At 42.6% G+C, this 18,511-nt stretch overlaps 2 protein-coding genes across 3 annotated transcripts in view; both read left to right on the forward strand.

The window, feature by feature from the left end:
* tdp1 (tyrosyl-DNA phosphodiesterase 1) overlaps positions 1-11,341 on the forward strand; it is a 39,828-nt gene extending 28,487 nt beyond the window's left edge. For both annotated transcript variants that reach the window (XM_076977885.1, XM_076977886.1), the window contains 2 exons: positions 1,092-1,197; positions 10,981-11,341. In XM_076977885.1, the coding sequence (XP_076834000.1) occupies positions 1,092-1,197; positions 10,981-11,054 (180 nt within the window). In that variant the 3' untranslated portion in view covers positions 11,055-11,341. The remainder of the gene's footprint in view (positions 1-1,091; positions 1,198-10,980) is intronic.
* Positions 11,342-14,046: 2,705 nt separating this feature from the next.
* On the forward strand, positions 14,047-16,775 carry kcnk13a (potassium channel, subfamily K, member 13a). Its single transcript, XM_076978715.1, has 2 exons — positions 14,047-14,980; positions 15,611-16,775. Exons 1-2 carry the CDS (start codon positions 14,644-14,646, stop codon positions 16,507-16,509), a joined length of 1,236 nt encoding a protein of 411 aa, XP_076834830.1. The 5' UTR covers positions 14,047-14,643; the 3' UTR covers positions 16,510-16,775.
* Positions 16,776-18,511: the final 1,736 nt, after the last annotated feature.

Genomic DNA, 18,511 nt, shown 5'->3' on the forward strand with positions numbered 1-18,511 from the left:
CAGACTGAACCGGTACGATGGCAGCTGTCAGACTGAACCAGTACAGTGGCAGCTGTCAGACTGAAGCAGTACAGTGGCAGCTGTCAGACTGAAGCCGTACAGTGGCAGCTGTCAGACTGAAGCAGTACAGTGGCAGCTGTCAGACTGAACCCGTACAGTGGCAGCTGTCAGACTGAACCGGTACGATGGCAGCTGTCAGACTGAACCAGTACAGTGGCAGCTGTCAGACTGAACCGGTACGATGGCAGCTGTCAGACTGAACCAGTACAGTGGCAGCTGTCAGACTGAAGCAGTACAGTGGCAGCTGTCAGACTGAAGCAGTACAGTGGCAGCTGTCAGACTGAACCCGTACAGTGGCAGCTGTCAGACTGAAGCGGTACAGTGGCAGCTGTCAGACTGAACCAGTACAGTGGCAGCTGTCAGACCGAAGCAGCCTGGGCTACAACACAGAGGGATCTCTCAGTTAGCGATTCACCCCACTGTCTTTTAGAGCATTGTGTGTTCACAGGCTTGGTGTGTGCCTCACTCATCATTACAGTTGAGCTCCGCAACCACTTACTGTATCTATGTTTAATGCAACATATTAGGAGACACAAAGCACATTTTCATGCCCTCAAGAGTAGCAAATTATAGCAATGTGATCAGTCTTTGTCGCTTTTGTGTCTTTCACTGAGCGGCTTTACTGTGACTCTCTCACTGAGACATAAAGGTAAGACAGAGCTCATAATTGGGCAAACCCCCCTGAGGTGGAGCTGGGTTCAGGCTACACACAGCTGCTACTGACTCACCTAACGAGTTGATTTGTCCCCGTGGCCCTTAAAACAAAAGCTGACATTCTAAAGCTGGTGATCTTTTCATACCCTTTGAATTCAGCCACCTCCACATTTCTGTAGTCTGTACAAACAGACGAAGATGCCACTATTGAGAGTGTTGGCTGGTTCGGCCATCTTTGTTCAGAATTTTCATGTGTATTGGGTGTATTCTATACATACTACTAGCTTCATCTTCCATAGACCTTCCTATTTGAAACCTCGACTTTTAGATACTATCTCTCTCTCTCTCTCCCTCTCCCCCACACACACCCGCTCCAGAACATGAAGACGTTCCCAGTGCAGAAGGATATCTTTCCTGTGTCCAACACCACCACAGGTTTCCCAGTGCCTTTCGACCTGCCACCGCATCGATACTCCACTAAAGGTGAGAATGGACTGGCTGCTAATTTAACTTCATGTCCTTGGTCTAATATAAACCTGCATAGATCCCCCACAGAAACAGAACCACTAGCTTATTAGTTAGAAACAAAACAAGTTCTGATTCTATATGCAAAAATATTCCTGGTTTGACAGCTTTGTTTACATACATCAAAGTAATGTTTGCATCAGTGATTAATAGTTGTAGGGGTAAAGAACACAACACACACACAACATTTAAAAGTGCATACTGTTCAGTGACTAAATGTTAAGGGTGCAGAGGTGGGGATGGGGGTGGGAGTCTAAAGGCCAAAGACAAGGAGCCCACTGAGCTGGATTATAACCAGAGACAAGGTCCCCACTGAGCTGGATTATAACCAGAGACAAGGTCCCCACTGAGCTGGATTATAACCAGAGACAGGGTCCCCACTGAGCTGGATTATAACCAGAGACAAGGTCCCCACTGAGCTGGATTATAACCAGTAACAGGGTCCCCACTGAGCTGGATTATAACCAGAGACAAGGTCCCCACTGAGCTGGATTATAACCAGTAACAGGGTCCCCACTGAGCTGGATTATAACCAGAGACAGGGTCCCCACTGAGCTGGATTATAACCAGAGACAGGGTCCCCACTGAGCTGGATTATAACCAGAGACAGGGTCCCCACTGAGCTGGATTATAACCAGAGACAAGGTCCCCACTGAGCTGGATTATAACCAGTAACAGGGTCCCCACTGAGCTGGATTATAACCAGAGACAGGGTCCCCACTGAGCTGGATTATAACCAGAGACAGGGTCCCCACTGAGCTGGATTATAACCAGAGACAGGGTCCTCACTGAGCTGGATTATAACCAGAGACAGGGTCCCCACTGAGCTGGATTATAACCAAAGACAGGGTCCCCACTGAGCTGGATTATAACCAGAGACAGGGTCCCCACTGAGCTGGATTATAACCAAAACAGGGTCCCCACTGAGCTGGATTATAACCAGAGACAGGGTCCCCACTGAGCTGGATTATAACCAGAGACAAGGTCCCCACTGAGCTGGATTATAACCAGAGACAGGGTCCCCACTGAGCTGGATTATAACCAAAACAGGGTCCCCACTGAGCTGGATTATAACCAGAGACAGGGTCCCCACTGAGCTGGATTATAACCAGAGACAGGGTCCCCACTGAGCTGGATTATAACCAGAGACAGGGTCCCCACTGAGCTGGATTATAACCAATAACAGGGTCCCCACTGAGCTGGATTATAACCAGAGACAGGGTCCCCACTGAGCTGGATTATAACCAGAGACAGGGTCCCCACTGAGCTGTATTATAACCAGAGACAGGGTCCCCACTGAGCTGGATTATAACCAAAACAGGGTCCCCACTGAGCTGGATTATAACCAGCCCTTGTAAATTTGTAATACAAATTTACATAGTAACATGTATGCAAAGTTTATAGATGGAAATAAACTAAACATGCTGAACTGAACTTTTTTTATTGAACACGTTGGTCGTTTTGTCTCTGAGTTCACCAGAACCGTTAGCCAGTTAAGATGGTGTGGAACTACAGCACTCTTTCTTTGGGGGGTGAACAGTAATTTCATCCTCGGCTCTTAGATTTGTTTTTCCTCTTAACACCATACACCATACACATTCTTCAGAAATCTAAACTGCTGTCTGTTTTTTAATTTCACCTTGCTGTTTCTTAATTTCACCTTGCTATTTCTAGTTGATGGTTCTAGTATAACTGTGATGTGCTTGTACAAGAACAGCTTTTATTGTTTAAAATGCAATAAAATCTCTCGTACAAGGACTCAAAATAATGTTTCTGACCCAGCATCCGGAAAGCAGGCAACGTTGTGTGCGATCACTTCATCTGGCATGGTGTTTTGCTATGAATGTCTGCTTCATCTGAAATAACAGGTTCTGTGGTGCTGTAATTCATCGATGTAAAGAGCTAAAGCCCCGTACGGGAGCTGTAAACGTAACAGACCTTCGGTGATCGAGCTGAAGGATGATGTGGGTGAAATGTGGTTGTGATTCTGTGACACTTTACTTGTAAACCCCCACTACTGCCAGACAGTGTTTTATTCTGCTACTACCAATCAGTATATCATTACGTTTTTTCGAAATTGCTGACAGAGTTGTTTTTAGTCTTTGTGCTGTCTTCTCGTCAAACGCCCACTGATGTGTAATTGCCTGTTTTGGTCTGTTTCATAGCTTGGTTCTTAGTTCAACAGAACCCCCACTAAACTGTAATCTCATTGTCACTGGTCTTTGCCCTGACGCGCTGGCTATATGACCCCTAATCACACAAGGGAAGGGATGCCGTGGTAATCGTCACCGCCATCGCAGCGGAGGGTACGATCAGATTATGAACCGAGGCAGAAGCCCTCCGGGGTTGTCATGACAGTGCGTGCCTTTAATGACAGGGCTGGCTTGGCTGAAGACTCTCGGTGCTGACACGGGTGGAATGGCGTACGCTTTGTCTGTAGCTCACAGGCTGGTGTAGATATCCAGCGTAAAGAGACCAGCCCGACCGCTTGCTCACATATATCATGTATAGTTCACCTCAGAGTAAAGCCCAACGATGAAAGGAAGAGGTGTGACTCTGTCTCGTAGCTGTGAACTCACTGGCCGTATTCGCTCAGGCACCGCGAAAGCACGAACACGTGGTTTGTCAAGGACAGACAGTTTTCCAGTCTTTCTGCTGAAAGTAAGCATTACCTTCTGTTATTCAGCAGTCCGGCTCCCTACAGCAAGCAGTGTTTTCTCTGCTACAGTTAACTGTTGAACGCACAGCCATCCCTGTGTCCTTTAGCAAGGGCTTTAGTAGCGATAGGCTGCTGTACATTTGACATAATCCCTTGGATGTGACACAGCCTAAAGAAAGAGTACTGACCTCTCACTCTTACAGTATACAATACACATGCAGTAGTGGTTTATGAACCGAGTCAAAGAAAGAAAGCTTGCACTTCTCCAAGAATCCATAATGCCACAGATGGTACTCGTCCGAGGAGACTGTGGTAGGTGTGGTAATGTGAGCATTTTGGAAACAAAAATATATGTTTGCCCCAATCAAGAAAAAAAATCTGTTGAGCACCATAGCAACTACCAACTATGGTAAATTATTTACACTAGGACTAGTCAGAGTATTTCTGACACAATTGGTGATGTGATAAATTAGCTTTTCAAAAACAAACAGTCCATCTGGAAATAATGTTTGAAATACATAATCAGTTTATCAGTTTTGGGCAGGTTTTTAAATTATACACTGGATCATTTTTTTAAACTCCATTAAATCATAAAATTGAGCTTGAAAATGTTGAAAATGTGCTTTAGAGCAAGACTCAGGACAGCTGATGACAGTGGCATTATACACCTACATGGTGTCATGAGGAGTAAATTATGCTTTTGCATACCTTTTTACATACACAAGTGCCATTATATGAATATCAACAAAATATGTTATCACATTTTTAGTGTTCTTGAATTTTGCCTTTAATTTGACTTTGAAAACATACTAAAGTTTCATGTTAGAATAGGTTTTTTATTTAATTGTCATCAGTGTTTACCTGCATGAAAACAGTCAAAGCAAATTGTTTTTAATTAAGTATTTAATTGTTCTATTTAGCAATCAGTCTTGAATAGCTGTTCAAATTACCACCATAGTTGTGTTTCTGGCAGCACATACTGAATATGAATATGAATGAATATCTGAAGGGTAGTGTAAGGCACCTTTTGAATGATTTACTGACTGAGCTTCATCACTTTGTTTCAGAAACCGTATTCTGGAGTATTAGTGCCATCATTTCAAAAGGCCTTTAACTGAGTAAATCCACAATCAGACCTTGAACCTCTTTTTGTTACTTTCGGTGTTCTGCGCTTTGCTAGAAGGATTAGATATAAATTTGCATGGTAATGTTATCTAGACCATGAGTTCAGATGACCTGTAAAATGTGGCACCAATAATGTTTTTCATTATTAATAACCTATTTTTTACGGTGTAATCTTTTACATTATTGGACTATAAAAATTTGAAGAACACCCTGGAAATTAGGTTGTTCATTTTTCAATTATATTGGAAAGAGATATTTGAATTGCTTAACCAAGTTTAACCTTAACTTAAGAGCTTTGAGAAAATGTATGCTTTGTAACATATAATTTATGCACATGAGGGTTTATCATTTGCCTGAGGAATATTTTCTGAATACACATCAGGAATAATGGTTAATGGCCTGGGACAGTTAGGGTCACAAAAAATTCATTTTCCCATGAGACCAAGACATCAAGACCATATTCTGTTATGAATATGTCACGTATGGCCACGCCCCCCTCCCCTAGCGGTCACTCCGGGTTCCCTCATGTCTGTGTTCCTTGCCCGTTCACCCCGCCCTGCTCGTTTGTCTCCGTGGTTCCCTGTTATCTACCACGCCCCCGTGTCATTGTCATCACCCGTTCCTAGTTTGGTTCTGTGTATATTAGTCCCTATATACATACGTGACAGAATATCAGAAAGTTCCAGTCACTACCAACCCTAGAACACCCAGTTCCTCTGTAGATACAGTCGCTCTAGTAATACATGCAGATACGCAGACAGGTTAGTTTGTGCACAAGAGCCTTTTTTCACCACTGTACATGTAAGAGTGACGTATTTCATCATGCATTTCATTTAATCATTTCTTCTACTCTTGCTCACTCAAAGCTCAAATGTTTCTCACCAGCTGTGGGTTTGAATACTAATTCAGTAGATTATATTTGACAACATATCAGTTCATGGATGTTTTCTAAACATAGCAACTTATTCTGTGCATAATCACTGGGCATAAAGTGATATGGGTTGATATGGGCTACGTCTAAGGTTGTGTTCACACTGTATGTGGCCCCATATTTCCTTATCTGTGATGTAAATGTTGTGAACATTGTTATGTATCTGTGGTATATAGTCCATAACCACAGACAGTAATTCTGATGCATTTCGTGTACTTAAATGAAACCAGGAAAACTTGTTTACTTTACTTGGAAGACTTAAGAGCAGTTGTGTTAACTGACCATATGGCACAGATGGGGGTCTTTTTGCCTAGGTTACATGTGGATGACACAACGTTAAAATCATTTGTCAATGCAATTTTGTCCATGACAAAATGTAAACTGCAATCAGGAGGTGGGAACAAAGGGAAAGATAAAATGTCTTCAGTGCTTCCGTGGACCCTAATGGAGACCAGAGCATTCTGACCTCGCTAGTGTCCTGCTTATCTATGAGCCAGACAACATGCTAAACTGGCCTCTAAATGCACTAGCCTATATACTCACCACATTCCAGGAAATGTCAGGCAGCGGCGAAGTATGGATTAATATTAGAATGATGTGCTTTTCTGTGTGCTTTTCTGTTGTCAGTGTACAGCTGGTTAGGGTTGGGCAATTTTATAGTAAATATTTTACTATATCAACAGAAGTTCTAAAGTGTAAAAAAAAAAAACTGGAAAAATCAATATCATGGTATCGAGGGTGTGGGTTCAAAGGTGTAGGTGAAAGGCGGGGGATGTTTAGAGATGGAGTGTTCAAGAGAAAATGAAGGCTGATTTTAGTGTTGGGAGGAGAATCAGTTTCCTTTTGTGTTATTGCTGTGAAAAATACCTGTTATGGATTTTGTATGAAGTTACACTATATATGGATCATATATATGAAATATGAACTGGGACACATATTGCCTAGCCCCAGGGCCCTGCAGATAAAATGTTCCTTGTAATTGTTATGGAGAACACTCAGGATTTTGTCTTCTACTTAAATGGTTAATTGTGTCTGCAATTAGCATGTGGTTTTCATGTGCTGCTCATGTCCGCAGGGAAATTTTAATGGTCGTTGCGAGTGTTGTTACAATCATTCTGTTGGTATTAAACTGCTTTAAAATGATGTTTCTGGCTGGATGTGAACATTTTAAACTAGTTATACAAATGCCTTTCTCTGCTGTCCATGATTAGACTGTAAGAAGCAACTGCAATTAACAGGAAAAAATAGTTAGTTTAGAAGTACCCTCATCAGTTACTTAATTAGAAACTTACAAACACATGCCTGGTACCTGCACTCACTGGTAATAGTTCTGGTGCCCCTGTCTTGTAGCTGGATTTAAGTGTATGTGCAACGTTACACACTCTATGCCACACACACTGTGCCCACATGCACATTGAGCGACCGTGGTCAACACTGGCTAATCTCTCGACCATGGAGACTGCTGAAAGGACAAGGTTTATTTATATAGCACCCATTATACACAATGACAATCCAACAACCTTCACATAATCACCTCAGGAAAATCTTTATCAAAAAATTAAGTCAAAATGTTGGGAAATTGAAATATTAAAAATAATGTTCAAGGAAATAAAATAGAAATTGAGAAATTAAACAGTTTTGAAGAAACAAAAGATTAAGAGAAAAATATATATACATATATATACAGCTAAGTGTTGTCTCTCCATGCTTAGTTTTTACCTTAGGCAGGACTAACTGAGTTCTGCCTGACTAATAACTGCAGCATTACAGATAGGCATGTGGGTCCTACGTCATTAAGAGGATTATAGATCATAAAAAAATACCTTAAGGTCATTTCTGTAATATACCGATAGCCAATTTAAGGACTTAAAGATGGAGGTGAAAGTTCTTTTGCTCCTGCATTTTGAATGAAATGGACTGAAGTCGTTGGTCCCTGCTGAAGACAAAAGAATGGATGGGTTTTTCTAGATCTGGTTTAGTAAAGAAATATTTAAGACAATTAAATACTGACCTAGTAACTGATTTACCTTGACTACTAAAACTGAGATCAGAGTCTTTCAGTACGCCTAGGTTACAAGCTAGCTAGTTTAGAGATCTCAAGTTCCAGAAGGCACCTCATATGCACCTTTCATTGATATTACAAATATAATAATAGTTTAATCTTTTTTCAATTGCAGAAAGTTTTGGCCCATGCTTAAGTGAATTGCAGAGAGTAACCAGGACCATTGTTGTCTAGGAAAAGAGCTAAATAATTCTCAGTATCATCTGCATGACTAAGGTATGATAGCCCAGAGTCTTTTATGAGTTGGCCAAGCAGAAGCATGAATAAATGAAAGAGGAGCTGCCCAAGAATCGAACCTTGAGGAACACCACAAGGCACTGGCACTCTTTCAGGAAACCTGATTTTCTATTTCAACAAAATCATTCCTGCCTTGCAGGTATGATGACCCATTTTAGGACCGTTCCTGAGAGTCCAAACCACTTTTCAAGTCTATAGGAATAGTACAGCCTCCAGTATCAAACGCTGCGCTGAGATACAGCTGTAGTAGAATTGACAGCTTCCATGAATCGGTGTTCAATCAGATGTCAATAATCACCTTGATTAGAGCAGTCGCAGGTCTGTAAATAGGTCAAAGTCCAGACTGATTTGTATCTAGATAGTCATTTGAGATAGGTCTGTAAGTTTTTCTTTTTTAAAAAAAAGGCTTCACCAGTGTGGTTTTTAGTGCATTAGGAAAAACACCCTTTAAGAGTGAGGTGTTTACTATCTGAAGTAGCCTGCTACTGAGTGAAACACCTTTAAGAAGGTAGTAGGTAATGTGTCAATGTTGCATGTAGATGATTTAGGTTGACTTACTGTCTTGGTTAATATTAGTATAATATTAATTATGCATTAATACATCTAAATTAATTGCACTTTTTGTGATAATAAAAGTTTTTTAAAACAATCTAAACTCATTTCATTGTTCTTATCTCGTAGGCTTATTGTGTTCGCAAATTTGTTGTCAATCGCTGCAAAGAGTAACGTGTTGCTGTTAATGTTATTGTTGATAATGCTGGGAAAAAAATGTTTATCTTGTTTTGCATATAATTATATTGTAAAAATGTAAAAAATCTTTGTAGAGTTCTTTGTGAATCTGAAGTTTTGTTTAATGCCATCTGCATTCAGCCCTCCTGTTTTTCCTCTTCTGACTTTGAACTGCAGTATTATTTCTCCATGGGGCTGTTTACCGGTTTTAGCTTGAACTTGAGTAGCAGTCTCATCCGTAAAGCCTGGTTTATACTCGACGCGCCGCGAGCGGCGCGAGGGTCCGCGCGGCGAAAATGACGCAATCGCTGTGGCTCCGCCCGTGCGCGAGGGCCTCGCGCGCTGTCGCGGCGCGAGGTCGTGCACCTCTAGAATTTTGTAACTTCGCGCGCGCGCCGCGCTTCAGCGCGATGGACAAAGTCATGTTTGCCGGGTTCATACGCCTATACAAGGTGGAATTAAAGCACTTGTACGTCACTTTAAAGGTCCATTTCAATATTTCCCAGCACGTTAAACTTAATTAATTTAAATATTTATACATATACTCGAAATGAATCGAAATAATTCGCTTTTTTATCACATTATTTAATGGTTGTTTATTTTCAAAACGCCCAATCTTAACGTCTTCACGTTCTCTCATGTTTCGTCCTGGAATTACAAGAGGCTCGTATTTGTTAACGTAATTTCAACATTTTAATGTACTTTAGCCTAAATTCCAGCACTTTTCAAACCTGAAACACAAAGCAACATTAAAATGCGTCAGGTAAATGTTCATTCCCTTTTTTTTGAGGGGTGTTTCTTTATACTACCACATATAGTTTCGGACAACATTTCAAAGTCATATTTATGTTTGATGCCTGGTGTATATATACGGTCTCTGGTCAGGTAAAATGTTCTTTCACCGGTTTTGCAGGGGTTTTTTATTCTCCACTGCCACCTATCGCCACCTATCGTTTCGGAGAACACTGCAGCGACGCTCGCGACGTTCGCGAAAGTATAAACGCCTACACCGCTCGCGCAGGGTCGCGCGAGGTGGGCGGAGCCGCGCGCTACAGTCACTCGCGAAAGTATAAACCAGGCTTAACACTAACGATGTTTGAGCTGAAGCTGTGCAGCCAGGCATCCACAGATCCGGATGGTTTATGTAAGGTGTCGAAGTGGTGGTGGCAGGGATGTGGGGACTAAACAGCTACAGCTACGTCAGGCAGAGCGGCGGGGGGGGGTCTGTGTCTGTGTCAGAGTCACTGCTGGGTTCAGCATAGACACCACCCAAAAATATCCAGCCAATCACCGCCTATAATCAGAAAGTGCTAGAGGACGCACTCCGCAACCTTTAAGCTGTACACTTACACTTGCAATATGGTTTTAATAAGGAAATATCTCTAAAACAGTCGTGTGTTAGTGAATATTCATAAACTGCCCTGTTCTGTCTGTGCATGCAGCATCTGTAGAAAGCTTCCTTAAAGGATTTTGCAAACTGAGGTGCAAAGCACTCACTGAAACCTCTTTGCTGTGTTTCTAAAAAAGATGGCTTGATGCTAAAGAGTATTATAATGGTTTGTGACATCAGGCGTGCATAAAATTACATGTCGGCAGAGTTTTTTTTCCCCCATATGCACAGAGTGACTGAAACTCCCTGTAGGTTTGTTTGTGTGTTTGTGGAGCAGTTTTGGTTTGGATTCCTGGGTCTCTCTTTTCATGGTTCAGTTTAATCCAATGGTTTCTGCTGGTTACCATGGACACCGGTGTTCAGCATATGTTGTTTTTCCTTGAGAACTAGACCTTATTACTAAGACACATCAACCCCAAGTCGCTCCTCTTCCGTGGTAACTTTGCGGGCCCAGATCATTAGTAAAAGGTGTTTGATGGCTTGAGGTTGACAGAGCCGTCACGCTTTGCTTTCTGCAGAGCAAGCCGGCAACTTTTCAGCAAAAATAAATAAATATACTATTACATTATTACATACTAATGTCACACGATCTATCTCTCTCCTTTCAGATCAGCCGTGGATATGGAACATCCCGTACACGCAGGCTCCAGACACTCATGGGAATGTATGGGTCCCGTCCTGAAAACATCCTGATGCTTGGACACTCGGTACAGAAGCCCTTGTGTCTTACAGTAACGACTGGCATAAGTCATCTCTAAGCTGCAGGCCTGTAGGTGCAGGCATTCATGGTGCTAAAAATATGTAGAAACCAATGTTCTTCTCATCCTATAGTTGTTTATGCTGTTTTTTTTGTTTGTTTGTTTTGTTTGTTTGTTTTTTTTTGTAGAAATATTTTTGCTAGTATATAGTAAAACAGTCTTTGAGTGTATGCAACACGCATAAACTGTGTAATAAAACCGTTTTTGGATAGCATGGATTACCTTTTGAATGCTTTCAACAACACTGATGAAAATATCGAAATACAGCAGTGTTGGCCTCCTACAAACTGGCGCTTTTGTGTTTGAAACCCAGTGCCAACTGATGAGAGTGAAATAATCACACTCCAGCTGTACTCTTAAGGGCTGAGGTTTAGTTTGCATCCAGACCTACCAATCATTTCAGACAGCATTTATCGTAATCACTGCACTGTGAGCGTACATTTTAAATGACCGATCTGTGTGAGGGGGAAAAACAAGGAGAAAATGGATGGTATGAAGAAATCACCTGGTTTCAAGGTGCTCTGGTCATTGGTCAGAAGGCTTTAACGCTTCATGCCTCCGAGACACTGGGATGCGTACGCTTAAGAATATGCACACACTCCATAACTAAAATACTGAATCAGGGGAAAGGAATACTGCATTAATGGTGCTTGTTCAGTTGTTTTAAACTGAGCATGTTGCTTAGCAACAAGGGTGAAAAAACTTCACCCTGCATTGATAATGTCATGATTTCCAATGGGGTTGATCCGTCATGATTTTGACCAGTTTTGCTACATCTCTATTCAGATAAGAATATCACAGATCTGCATGCATTAGCAGACAAGGAGAAGAGTGCCAGACACTTGAGAAAGGAATATAAATTATGTATGTCACCCAAAGCCTACGTGGACCGTTCTGACATTTGTTGATGCTGTTTTAGGCTTTGACTAAAATTCTGTCTTCCATTCTAAAAAGGTCATTGAGTATTGATCAGAACATTTAGGTTATTTCTGACCATTGTCATGAGTGAACAACCAAATAGTGGATGCAAGGCCTGCTCCCCACTCAGGGTGACCTTACAGAAAGGTCGCCCAGTTTTAGACTGTTTATTCCTTATAACAACTATTATTTCTTTGCCATGATGGATGATCTTATGAGATCTTATGAGAGCCGGTTTGCATTTTACACAAATTAATACTGGACACAGTGTGCTGTGTGTGCCAGTCCTGACTGCTGTTGACGTGGGACGCATGGGTAAGGTCTACACCAGTGTGTTGACATGGGACGCATGGGTAAGGTCTACACCAGTGTGTTGACATGGGACGCATGGGTAAGGTCTACACCAGTGTTGATGTGGGACGCATGGGTAAGGTCTACACCAGTGTTGATGTGGGACACATGGGTAAGGTCTACACCAGTGTGTTGACATGGGATGCATGGGTAAGGTCTACACCAGTGTGTTGACGTGGAACGCATGGGTAAGGTCTATACCAGTGTGTTGATGTGGGACGCATGGGTAAGGTCTACACCAGTGTTTTGACGTGAGACGCATGGGTAAGGTCTACACCAGTGTGTTGACGTGAGACGCATGGGTAAGGTCTACACCAGTGTGTTGACGTGAGATGCATGGGTAAGGTCTACACCAGTGTGTTGACGTGGTACGCATGGGTAAGGTCTACACCAGTGTGTTGACGTGAGACGCATGGGTAAGGTCTACACCAGTGTGTTGATGTAGGACGCATGGGTAAGGTCTACACCAGTGTGTTGACGTGGGACGCATGGGTAAGGTCTACACCAGTGTGTTGACGTGAGATGCATGGGTAAGGTCTACACCAGTGTGTTGACGTGGTACGCATGGGTAAGGTCTACACCAGTGTGTTGGTGTGTAGTCTGGGAAGTGCTCTCCTGCTTTGTACATTTTAATGGTCTGTTCTCATCACACCTGACGCTACTATTTGATTAACAAGTCCTAAATTAGATCATTCATAGAGTTAGTGGATACTCAGAAGTGGGAAAACGTCCATCAGCACTGTTCAATCAATGAACTGCAGTTTATATATATTTTTTAAAGCAGAAAATGTCAGTGAGCTGTGTGAAGTTCATTGCATGTACAGTAATGTGACAGTAATATACATTATTCACCAATACTGATGTGGAGTAATGTGATAGTAATGCTCACCATTACTAACATACAGTAATGTGATAGTAATATACATTACTCACCAGTACTGACATGCAGTAATGTGATAGTAATATACATTACTCACCAGTACTGACATACAGTAATGTGATAGTAATATACATTACTCACCAGTACTGACATGCAGTTATGTGATAGTAGTATGCTCACCAGTACTGGCATGCATTTGTGCACTTTGAGCTAATGCTCTCTGAATGGGAAAATCATGGTTCGTGTGACAGCATCACTGAAGGCAAGTTTCTGTCAGATGCACAGACTTGATGGTAAATCAGAAAATAAGTTTTTCACATCCTTGTGTTTATATGGACTTTATTTTTTAATGGACAATTGTGTTATAAATGTGTGTTGGCTGCTGTCCCCGAACTGGGTTTCATTTGGACACTTTTTACTTCAGTGTCTCCAATAGCTAAACTAAGGAGGAAGTCGCCTCGTCTTTCAGATAAAAGTGACTTCAAGCAGCCGCAACCGAGAACTACGCAGAACGAGCTACAAGTGTCGCTGTCCATGGTGCTGCCGTACTGCGAGCTCCGTCGCGCTCCGTTCACCGCCGTGGGTCGTTCAGTCGTCGACAGTGTCTCGGTCAAAATACCATTTTCAGGAGAAGTGAATATTCACGTATGCGCAGACTAATATAACCTCGGTGGACGCATGAGAGAGGCATTCGACGTTACGTAAGGAGTGTTTCTGGTGTAGACTTCGACAGAACCTTTCATTTGACGTATGACTGCAGTGGAAACTTACCGTGTGAAGTACAAAGTAAACCCCTGGGATTAGATGAAAGAAATTTAAGACGGACTCGAGGAAGACGTCGGAATACAAGATACAAACAGGAGAACTCCGTGGCATTGGGTAGAGAAGGATGGGAGACTGTGAAAGTTTCTGAGAGCTGAAAGTCGCGGTTGTCGGTGAATCTTGCGCCTGTTCAGTCTCTGGTATCCCTCCCAATGTCTCCCGTAAACACAAGATATGGTGCCTGCGGAAACGTGGAATATAATCATCAAAAGTTGTGCTTTATTCAGTAACTTTTAGCTTTGATGAACATGAGGACTTTGCCTATGCATTTTGGACATTTCAAAGGTCGCAACGCAAACAGATGCAATGGTTTTAACGTTTTGTGTCGCCTGTATTTGCTAAAACGAGCCATGCCGTGTGTGGTCGCATCTACCAAGTTCTTACTCCAGAAGCCAGAGGTAGCTACATGTGTGTGTTTTCTTTTTTAAATGTTTTATTCCAACTGAAAACCCAACAACGATGGACGAAAAGGAGGCCATCGACGTTTCCTTAGTTAAATGTAGGAACTGGAGACCCTTTCTGTCTGCCACAGTTGCAGTATAATGGCATGTCGAGGCGCCTGCTGCTGTGGGTCTGGTCCTGTGAACGAAGATAACGCGAGGTTCATCATGCTGGCGCTGCTCATTCTCCTGTACCTGCTGTGCGGAGCGGCGGTCTTCTCGGCACTCGAGCACCCCAAAGAGAAACAAGCGAAGGACAGGTGGTCTCAGAGATTCGAGCACTTTAGTCAGAAGCACAATCTAAGCAGAAATGACTTGGAAGGCTTTCTCAGGTATTACGAGGAAGCCACCATCGCCGGGATCCGTGTGGACAGCCTGAAGCCTCGCTGGGATTTCCCCGGCGCCTTCTATTTCGTCGGGACAGTAGTTTCCACTATTGGTAAGAATATGTAATCACCAGTTTGGCAAGAGTAAGGAACCATTGTGATTATACTGGACTAGCACCGCACCTGATTCTCGTTTGCAAAATGTGTGCATGCTAACACGAATAGTAACTTTTTTTATCTGTTTAGAACATCTGTTTAGATGTTTTCTAACAAAGGAATAAAAAAGAAGGATATTGACACTTTTACAAAAGATGATCGTGAATGTTTGGTTTAGAAGCAGTCTAGGATTACTTCGGCGCTGAAACCAATTTATTCTATAAATCCGTTTTTTTTCACTTTACCTCTTGCTTCACGTTTCTGATTTATCAACTGTGAGCTTTAGCGTAGTTCCTCCTACCTTAGAATATATATGGTGGCATATTTTTTACTAATAACCATATTATGCATTTTGCACATCAACAGTCGTATGGAAACAGAACTCTACATAATCTACAATTGAGCAATTTACAATGTAGCCTATAACTTAATTATAGTGATTTCTAAATAACTATTGCATATTCCTATATAGGAAACCATAGCAACTATATTACAGTCCCCTGGCATTACAGCGCACTACCTGAGCCATATTTAAATCCTGATAACAAAAGGGACTAAACCTCTTCCTCCTCCCTCATCCTGGCCAGGGTTCGGGATGACCACCCCGGCCACGGCGAGCGGAAAGATCTTCCTCATCTTTTACGGCCTCATCGGCTGCGCGGCCACTATCTTGTTTTTCAACCTGTTCCTGGAGAGAATCATAACAGTGCTGGGCTTGGTGCTCAAGTCCTGCCATGAAGTTCGCCACCGACGCAAGGGCGTCCTGCCCCATGACGGCAGGCGGGGCGGGGGCGGGGGCGGGCCGGGCGCGGAAGACGGCCTGGCGGGATGGAAGCCGTCGGTCTACTGCGTGATGTTGATCCTCTGCGTGGCGGCCGCGATCATCTCCTGCTGCGCCTCGGCCATGTACTCGTCCATGGAGGGGTGGGGCTACCTGGACTCGCTTTATTTCTGCTTCGTGGCGTTCAGCACCATCGGCTTCGGGGACATGGTGAGCGGTCAGCGGGCCTCGTACCGCAACCACTCCCTCTACAGCCTGGGGAACTTCCTCTTCATCTTGATGGGATCCTGCTGCATTTACTCCCTCTTCAACGTCATCTCCATCGTCATCAAGCAGGTGCTCAACTGGCTCTTGAAGAGGCTGCGGGTGCCGTGCCGGCACTGCCCGGGGAGGAGCCTGCGGCCAAGCCGGAACGCCGTGGTGCCCGGACACGTCCGGACGCGCGTCCGCAACATCTCCATAGACACAGACGCCGTGAACGAGAGCGAAACGGATGGGCGCAGAATGTCCGGCGAGATGATCTCCATGAGGGACTTCCTGGCCGCAAATAAGGTCAACCTGGCCATAATGCAGAAGCAGCTGTCTGAGACAGCCAATGGACATCCGCGACCATCCGGCTCCACTAACCGGCATAATGAATTCTCTGGTGGGGTTGGAGCGCTGGGCATTATGAACAACAGGCTAGCTGAAACCAGTGTAGACTGATAAGTCTGGTTGCTGACACGTAGAACAGGATGACAGGGAAAGCTGAAAGGCCTTATTATGCTATACTGATCTCATTTTGGGGGACAATTTGTATATTCTCTGCTTCTCTTGCACTGACCTGTAGCCACAAATATTAACTGCTGCTCTGAGTGTGTCTTCAAGCAGTATCAAAGATTCTTCTGCATTCAACCCAAACCTTATGTTTATAGCACATATGTTGTCTATAGTCAGGTTCAATGTTTTACTCAAGATGAGCCCAAGGTGTGTCTAAGTTGAGCCTAAAATGAGCCCAAGGTGAGTCGAAGTTGAGCCTAAAATGAGCCCAAGGTGAGTCGAAGTTGAGCCTAAAATGAGCCCAAGGTGAGTCGAAGTTGAGCCTAAAATGAGCCCAAGGTGAGTCGAAGTTGAGCCTAAAATGAGCATAAGCCGAGTCCAAGCAGAACTTATTCTAATGTTCTTTGGAGTAATTGGAATTCATACACATTTCCAGAGACGATTTCGAGTCTACTGCAAAATGATAAGTTTTTCTGATTTTGCCATTTATTGGAAAGTGTTTTAGAAAGTATATATAAACTACTGACATTTCTCCCAAATTGCAAAAAAAATCTTGTCATTTAGAATATTAATTTGAATAAAATGACAATGGCTCAAAATAATTAAAAAAACATATTCAGATCCTTGAATAATGATTAATGCAAAGAAAACATTCATATTCAAGTTCATATTTATCTGAACACAACAAAGCACTAATGTTTTAACTAAGGAAGAGTTCAGAACTAAATATGGTGGAATTTGGTGGAATAGCTGTGATCTTCAGTCGCAGGTCTCATAGATCCTGACATGCTCTTCCCAGTCATTCACATTGCTAATGGAATAAAATATGGTTCAGTTGATCATTTAATCAGTACTTCGTTAAATAGAATATGCTGGAATTCAATGTAGAGTCTTACGGTATGAGACTCTACGGTATTTCATATTTAATAAAATAAAGAAGATAGACTCCAATATCATTTGGAGAGAATAACACATCTTGTTTTATTGTAGATCAGTGTTGGTGTACAGTTGAGACTCTCCCAAGGAGCTCCCAAAGGGGATGCCACCCCCAGAGAATACCCTCCAGAAAATGCCCAGTACACATACAAACAACTCACAATTTTATGCATGTTCAGGAATGATTATGTAATTATCCCACCTTCGTTGACATAAGAGTGTTTGAATTCTCAGAATCATACATTATTCAACATATGCAAATTAAAATCTATTATTATGCAAGTTTAAGTATGAAATCATCATATCCCACTGGAAGATCTGAACTCTTTTTATTGTATTCAAACAAGGTGTTCACCTGCAAACACCTGCAAGATAAAGTTGTTTTCTGCAACTTTACAAACATAGAGACCCACAGTGACTAACAAGCAGGCTTTCAGCTCATTTAAATAATCTCAACCAGCACCGATAAGCATTATTCCCCATGTTTGTTTCCCAGGCCTGCTAAGAGAAAGTTCCAGAAGTGTTCGTCTTAAGACTGCAGTGACCTTATGGCCTCCTGCACCAGAGCTTCTATCATTCTGTACGCGGAGGCCTACACAAGCCACTTAGACTTATCTCTTAACTCTCTCCTTATAAATATTTGCATTACCTCAAAAGTAATTACCTGCAAGTATGGAAATGATTCCATTAGCGTTTCCCTGCTCACCATCTTATCGAAATAGTCTAGAAAAATATTGATATATAATCATATTCTAAGATGGAATGTGATTGAAGACTATGAGACGGTTAGAACCCAAATCATCATGTAACAATAATAGATCATGCAGCGTGTCTCATGGCTAATAGTTTCTTTTGAGGTTTGTTTTTTTGATATGTTGTCACTCCTGGGATCTGTTGGACTCATGCCTCCAGATGGGGGGGGGGGGTCACACCCCCTAATATTAGTCATCTGTGTTTAATTAAGTTAATTAACACGCAGAGAAATGGATCTGTGTAGCTGCAGTGCATGCTG

This window comes from Brachyhypopomus gauderio, chromosome 17, assembly GCF_052324685.1.
Source record: "Brachyhypopomus gauderio isolate BG-103 chromosome 17, BGAUD_0.2, whole genome shotgun sequence".
Classification (NCBI taxonomy): Eukaryota; Metazoa; Chordata; class Actinopteri; order Gymnotiformes; family Hypopomidae; genus Brachyhypopomus; species Brachyhypopomus gauderio.